Below are 8,127 nucleotides of genomic sequence, written 5' to 3'. Positions count from 1 at the left end.
TTTAGGAACTCAATGTTCCGTATTCGTACTTATATATATAATAAGGCTGCATTATCCTTAATAATATTTTTAATTAACCAATAAAATTGAAAGTATGTGGAAGCATTTTAGAAAACCCAATATTTTCCCGAATCGTACTTTTTTATATATACTATAGATAATATATTTCATATCTTAAATCTTATTATTTAGCTCTTTTTTAGGATGCCTTATTATCATAATGAAGGTTGAATAATGAAAATTAAAAGAAAAAAAAAATTATCCAGATTTTTGTGCACGTTCAAATCAGAGTATATTTTCATGTGTTATCTTTTTTTTTTTTTTTTTTAGCTTTTCTCGATGTAAATTATTTGGATTATTTACAAATTAAAGGCTTAAATTTCTTAATTTTTTTTTATGAAATGAAATTAAAGTTTCTATTCAATTAGATTCTAAGAACCAATAATTTAAAATCTTAAACAGGACAATTTTCTATTTAGAATTAGATTAAATTTTCTAATAGAATTTAAATTTGAATAAGAAATTAACATAACAATAACATAACCAACAAATTTATTTTTCAACCAATGAAATTAAAGTTTTCATGATATTTTTATCAATCCATTAGCAATTTTATTATTTTATAAGATTATAAATTAGATTGAGTCACCAAATAGATGGAAATTGAGTGAATTTCTATTTGAATTTTTCTTTTAGAAGATTTAAATTCTCCATAAATACTTAAAATATTGAGGATTTATTTATTAAAATTAACTGTTAGCCATTTGAGCCAATATAATTAATAAACTACGTTTTAGATGTTAAAAGAAAAAAAAAAAAGTACTTAAAGTAGTAGCATCTAATTAAACGTTCTAGAACAACATTAACCTTACTACAAGCAAAACAAAGACCCAACACTAATTCATTATCCAGCCAAATACGTATCGACCCTGGCATTAGCAGCAGCAGAAAGGAACTTCATGCAGATAGGAGGAGCAACGCCAGCAAGAGAAAGTATAGCTGCTGGAATTCCCCACAAAGAATCCCCGCAAATCAGCCCAGAAGCAAGTGCAGGTGAAAAGTCAGAAGCATGTTGCTTGTTACGCCAATTCCAGATAAACAAAATCAAACTTCCAACACACATATCTACAGCAAAATAAGAACCAAGATAGAATGGAATCGCCATACACATTGGACTCGGAATAAATCTGTAGATCCTGTACTTGGTTTCATACTTTTGTAACAAGTCTTGGACAAGGTTAATTAGTATCGCAGCAAGGAAAAATGAGATGGATAATGCAAGGCAGTTTTTCGGAAGAGAAGAGAGACCCTCTACCCCCAGAATGGCTATGCCACGGTAGATTAGCCCATATGGTGCAGGGTAAGTGCCTTGAGGATCACCTATGGTGTAAGCTTTGTAGAAGAACCAAAACACTAGAGGACTCATCAAACAACCTGTCGCAGTACCAAGTATTTGGCTAATCAGCATTGCCCGAGGAGACGATAGAGTAAGATATCCTGTCTTCAAGTCTTGCATTAAATCAGATGCTGTTGAAACGATGTTCATCATTACACCACAAGCTATAAGACCCGCAATGATGCCGCCCTTATGACCAACCCAAGTACTAAAAATGATGATAGCAAATTTGCCATAGTTAGATGCGAGAGACCAATCTGTTAGACCACATCCATAGGCATTGCAGAAAGCCAAAACTGGGGCAATCACATAAGCAACCAAAACGTGGTACCATTTCAGTTGATGAAAAATTACTGGTACTACAACTATAGAAATGGCGGCAAAAACAACGTAACCAATCAACGCTATCCAAAGACTGATCTTGTCTTTCAAAAAGAATTCTACTCTCCTTTGTTCATCATAGTTAACAATTTCAGTGTTGTCGTTGCCAGAAGGAGCTACAAAAGATGTGTCCTTAGAAGATTTCAATTTGGCTACTTTTGGTATAAAATCAGTCAAGGCTATGACTAACATTTTAAGGACATGGTATAGACCATCACCGAGCATTGTTGCAACAGCAATAAAAACCTATGATAGAAAGCAAAGAAATTTGAATGCATATGTATTATTTACTTAATGAATCAAAAAGATGTATACAGCGAGGATAAAATTTTAAGTAATAGTTACTCTATATCCTTGAATGCCATGGAGACTGTTTCCAGGTAGATCAGCTCTATACCAGTCACCTTTCTTAGCCTCAATTAATGGCCACATGATTCCCCATGAAATGATAGCTCCAACAAGCAAAGAAACATTTATCATGTAAGGGCAAATCATTCCAACACCCACATATGTAGCTGAGAAATCAAAATAGAACCTGCAACAACACAACTGATGATTAATAATCAACTCTCATATATATATATATATATATATATATCTCTCGTGTGTGTGTGTGTGTGTGTGTGTATATATATATATCAAAACAGTGTTCTAATACTGAAGTTAAGTGAATTGAAAAAGAGCCTAGTTACCTATTAGCAAATGCCTTTAGGCCGAAAGTAGGAAAACTAGTAAAACCGCACCCATCACCCGCTGTAAAAAACCACTGGAAAAAGGCCCAGAGAAAGCTACCACCGAAAGAAGTGAATAGAAAGCCAACTTGCTTCCTGCAAAATATTTGAGTGTTAGAAATAATATGATTAACAAATTACCAAACAAATTATTCTATTCCCATTATATTAAGTACTATTCCAAAACCGAATTACTTTGCATTTAATGTTATTGCATTATATTAAGTAAAAGTTTAATTTTTCCATTATGAATTGCAATAACAATGCTTACTTTGCCAATTTGGCTCCTTTGGGTGTGTGAAAACTGTTGATGAGGTATGCTGTAGCTGTCCCACTAGGGTATGTTAACTTTAAATCCAAGATCATTATCTAAAAATTGCAAAACAATAATCCAAGTGTTAGTACAAATTGATTGAGCAAATTCAACCAAACAACCAAACAAATTATCACAATTTGTTGTAAAAACAAAACAATTAGGTTTTTTCTGAAGTTAATCTTACCTTTCTTAAAGCTAGGATAGAGAACAAGCCAACAAAGCTTACAAGAAAGTTAAAACCAATCATCCAACCAAGAGAAAGAGTCTTGACGTTATCTGGGGTATTTCCTCCCTCCGATTCAGCAGCCATCCTTGGACTCATACCTAATATGTAACTTGCAGTACCACCTAAAAGAATTTTCCAAAATTAGAAAATAATATAATCGATTTCATTAAAAAGAAACACAAGAACCTAAAATCCAACAAAATTTATAAAAAACAGAAAGCAAACAGTAAATCGAGAAAATAATTAACGTACTGCTGAAGGCAATTCCAGAAGCTGCAACCACAAAAGTTTGTATAACAGTATTCTCTTGCCTAGTGAATTGCTGCTTCAAGAAACCTGTTTTCTCTAGTAATTTTGTCCAGAACTTGAGCATACCGAAACCCAATAACCCAGCAGCCACATTAAGAGAAGGGATCACACCAGTTGTAAGGTTAAGCTTACAAACAATAAATGTAAATACAAGACTCAAAATAATACTTGTAACCATTGCCCTAACGGTTACTTGTTGCGTCCATGGAGGCACTTCAATGTGCTTATAAGCTTCTTCTACCAAAATCTTATTACTATTGGTAGGTTTAAATTTTTCTTCTCCTTCAACATCGAAGGGAATGATATCCCCTTTCTCTTCAACCATTCTTTTCGTGATCTCTCTCTCTCTCGTTGATTATGTGATGGTGTTATGGTGATGTGATGGTGGCGAGAGTATTTATATTGATAGAAGAAATAATCCCTAAAGACCCTCGAGTTAGTATCTTCCTTGTAAACGGAATCTACATAGAAGTACGATATAGAGTAGGATTTTTATGGAAATCTATTCCCAGTAGGATGCGGACTTCAGAATATTCACCTATTTGAGGGAGTAAAACCCACTCGCCCCATATTATTTAATATATATACTTATATTTATATCTACTATGAAATTTTCGACCGCGTCTTTAATAAAATTTAAGATATTTTAAAATAATTTTAGTCATATCCAATTAAAAAATTATATTTTATTATGATATATTTATAAAAATTATTTTTTAAGTCAATCATATATAATTTGATTGTCTTTCACTTTTGTGAGAAGTGAAAGATCTCGAGTTCGAGTTCGAATCCTCTCGATCACATGTGTTTTCACCAATTCAGTGAGTGGAGGTTTATTCTTTACTGTGTAACCCGCAATATTATTTCAGTCTATTAGGCCTCCTAATAAATTAAAAAAATTATTTTTTAAGTAAATACATATAGATAATTAAGCATTTAAAAATTTAAGTTTTAAATTTGCTAAATTTATTTTTTAATAACTATATATGATAATGAGACAAAATTTTATATTTTATTTATAAATATTTAATTCTTTTTGGACATAGATAAGAAAAGAAAAAAATATGTCCTTTTTATTAATATTTTTTTCTTTATGTTTGTACGATTTGATTGGATATATTTTTTTAAAAATAAATTTTCGAATAGAATATATATAATATTTTATTTAGGAGAGATAAAAAAAGAAAAAAATATATTATTTTTATTAATATTTTTCTTTATGTTTGTAAGATTTGATTGAATATATTTTTTAAAAAGTAAATTTTCAAATAGGATTTACATAATTAAACTGAGATGATAAACAGTTAAAAATTTTAATTTAAAAAATATATATAATATTTTGTTGATATATTTATATATCTATGTACACTGAAATATTTTTTATTATGTGAGTTTTGAAAGAGTTTCATTTTTAATAATAATTTTTTATTATATTTTTCGTTACTGGATAATTTGTAACTACTATCATTTTAATTTAGTAAGAGATTTATATCCCCTTGTAATAAATAGATAATCTATTAATGATTAAGTATTTTTAATTTCTTGATATTTTTTTCTCTCATATTTTAAATCTATTTGATTTAAAAGAAAATAGTATTTAGCAAAACTGAGAAAAAACTAAAACTATATGGTTCTGTTTTAGTCACTTTTTAAGGTTTTAAGAATTTGTGTGTATGTGCATATATTCTTTTCTCTGATACACTGGGTAAATAATACTGCTACCGCAGCCAAAATGATTTCTATTATTAATTCAAATCATTCTCTCATTTTTTTTCTTTACCTAGCAATAAAAAATAATTTATTATTATTTTTCATTATATTTGCATATAGATATTAATTTAGAATTAAAGGCATGAATTAGAGTTTGAGTGGTGGCTTGATTTTCTTTTTGGACATCTATTAGGATTTTAAAAATTTGCATTTAGAAATTAGGACTAAAGGATTAGGTTTAGAGATTGGTTGAACTTTATTTTGAAACCATTTGATTATAAAAAAATATAATTAAGTATATAAGAAATAACATTACTAGTAGTTTGTATGGCAAAGTGTAACACAAATTAACCACCTATATTTATTTTTATCTAAACAAAACTTATACTTTAATATTATATAGATAAACAATGAGTATATAATGAGATAATCAATGTGCAACGCACGTTATACAAAAGACTAATATATATATATATATATACCTAAATCCCAGGTTAAGCCAATGCACATACCTAAATCAGGTGCTCTATTTATTAATTGTTGAAGCATTATATTTAAATCATGAAGGACCGATCTCCTTTGAGGTCTATCCAGATATGACTATCTCATTAAATGATTTAAATATTTTAGAAAGTATAGTTTTGGAAATTAAAACTCATAATTATAAAATGAAGCAAGGATCAATTCCTATAGCGTTAATTTATAAAATTCATTATAAGGCAATGAATTCAGCTTTTGGTACTAAATATAAACTACAACCTAAAATTGGTGAAACAAAATTTCTTCAAACAGATTTGACTAAAACAAACACAGTAATTCCTAAAACCATCCAATGGAAGGATATAACACTTCCAGATGAATGGATTTTAGAAGGGGTTGTACCTCCTCCAGTTATTGATAAAGTAAAACCAAACATCAATTTGCAAAAAATTGAACAATTTGAAGATGGTAAAGTAACTTTAAAATTTAATAGAAGTCAAAGTATGAGGTATGCAGGGTCATCTTCCTCTGTAACTACAGATGAAAATGATAAACCTACTTCATCCATACCTTCTGTTATTTATGCTAAGTATAAAGAGACTGAGCCTAAACCAATAATTCAAACATTAGTAAAACCAAGATTTTCTACTTCTGATATTCCAAATTTAAAAATGAAAGGTGTTGATTACAGTAATTCTATACCACAGGCAGTTTATAATCCTGTAGATAATTATGTTAATCAACAATCAAATTTAGTAAATACACCTCCAGTATCACCAACAGCTTCAGCCATAACTGAAAATGTTAGTGAACTCAACAGGGAATTAAATGTACTTAATAAAGACGATATAGAAAAAAGTTTAATAAAAGAAGTATCTAAAATTAAAAATTTACTTAAAATGAAACAGATATTAAAACAATATACTTTTGAAGAATTAAAATATGAATATTTAGATTATAAATTAAATACTCAAACTGACATTAAATTCTTTGATTGGTATAAATTTATTAAAGAACATTCTTCTAATAAAAGTTTAAATCCAATTACTGTAAGAGATAAAAGACCAGAATGGATAGTAAATGATCAAACAATTAAAAGTGATTTTCCACCTAAAACAATTAGTAAATTAAAACATCAAGATCATGAAATTGTCTGTGCTCCATTTAAAAATATAAGGGAAAATGATACAAATAATAAATTAATTGAACAAAATAATTTTAGTAATGCCAGTTTAATTTGTTTAAATACACAATTAAAACGTATAGAAAATTTATTAGAAGATAAACCAATTGTAAATGAGACTGTAAAAGGTAAAGAAAAGGTACAAACTCATATGTTTAAACTTTATCAAATTTCTCAATCTAGTAAAAATGAATTTGTAAATACACTAAAAGATCAATTAAGTAAAATCCAAGTTCGTTCTAACACTACCCAACATGTAACCCCAGAAACTCCTCCTTCATCAGGATCAAGAAATATAAACATGATAGAAGAAAACACCAACTCTGATGTTAGTGAACCTGACTCAGAAAATATTAAACAATTTGAAATCAATCCTATAAATCATCATAGAGAACTAGTAAATCGGGCACCAGACCTAGGTATAATTGATAAACCTAATACTATATCTCAATTTAAATATAATGCTTCAACTATTTATGAATGGAACATAGATGGTTTAAGTGAATATAATATATTAAGTATTTTGCAACAAATGACAATGGCTGCAAATGCTTATAAAACTCAATCTATTATTTCAGATAGAGCTATAGCAGAAATCATTATAGCTGGCTTTACAGGCCAATTAAAAGGTTGGTGGGATTATCATCTCACTGATCAACAACATTTAGAAATCTTAAATTCAGTTCAAGTAAATGATGACGGTGAACCTATTTATGATGAAAATGGTGAGGTAATTCAGGATGCAGTTGCAACCTTAATTCTTACTATTTCATTACATTTTATAGGAGATCCATCTCACATAAAAGATAAAAATGCCGAATTATTAAGTAATCTTAAATGTAGAAATTTAGGTGATTTTCAACATTATAAAACTACTTTTCTCACTAGATTAATGTTAAGAGAAGATTCCAATCAAAGCTTTTGGAAAGAAAAGTTTTTGGCTGGACTACCTTATTTTTTAGGGGAAAAAGTTAGAAACCATATAAAGCAACAATTTGGACAACCTATTCCTTATAATAAATTAACATATGGACAGTTAATTAGTATAATCCAAAAGGAAGGTTTACAAATTTGTCAAGACTTAAAACTTCAAAGAAAATTAAAATATGAAATGCAAAAAACTAAAAAAGAATTAGGATCGTTTTGTAAGCAATTTGATTATAATTTCATATCAAACCAACGATGTGATGGTCAATGTTCTAAAACAACTAAACCTAAAAAATATTATAGAAATAAATACTCCAAAAAACAATATAGGTCTACACCTAGTCAAGATAAATTCTATAGTAAAAAGAGAACAAAACCTTCTTATAAACACAAAGATAAACGACCTTCTAAATCTACAACTAAAACTTCTTATAAAAATTTGACTTGTTACAATTGTGGAAAAAAAGG

The 8,127-nt window shown here is 28.7% G+C and overlaps 1 protein-coding gene across 1 annotated transcript; it reads right to left on the bottom strand.

Moving 5' to 3' along the window:
• Window positions 1-820: 820 nt before the first annotated feature.
• LOC105628934 (putative metal-nicotianamine transporter YSL7) lies at window positions 821-3,726 on the bottom strand. The gene is made up of 6 exons (XM_012210428.4): window positions 3,303-3,726; window positions 3,009-3,172; window positions 2,780-2,877; window positions 2,470-2,604; window positions 2,123-2,312; window positions 821-2,023 (listed from the first exon to the last, which is right to left on the bottom strand). The coding sequence occupies exons 1-6, from the start codon at window positions 3,682-3,684 to the stop codon at window positions 905-907; spliced, it is 2,088 nt and encodes a 695-aa protein (XP_012065818.1). The 5' UTR covers window positions 3,685-3,726; the 3' UTR covers window positions 821-904.
• Window positions 3,727-8,127: the final 4,401 nt, after the last annotated feature.

Source organism: Jatropha curcas, chromosome 1 (assembly GCF_041381405.1).
Source record: "Jatropha curcas cultivar XTBG-Jc1 chromosome 1, XTBG_Jcur_1.0, whole genome shotgun sequence".
Classification (NCBI taxonomy): Eukaryota; Viridiplantae; Streptophyta; class Magnoliopsida; order Malpighiales; family Euphorbiaceae; genus Jatropha; species Jatropha curcas.
Note: the sequence above shows the minus strand (reverse complement) of the source record. Positions and strands in the feature narration are given on the sequence as shown.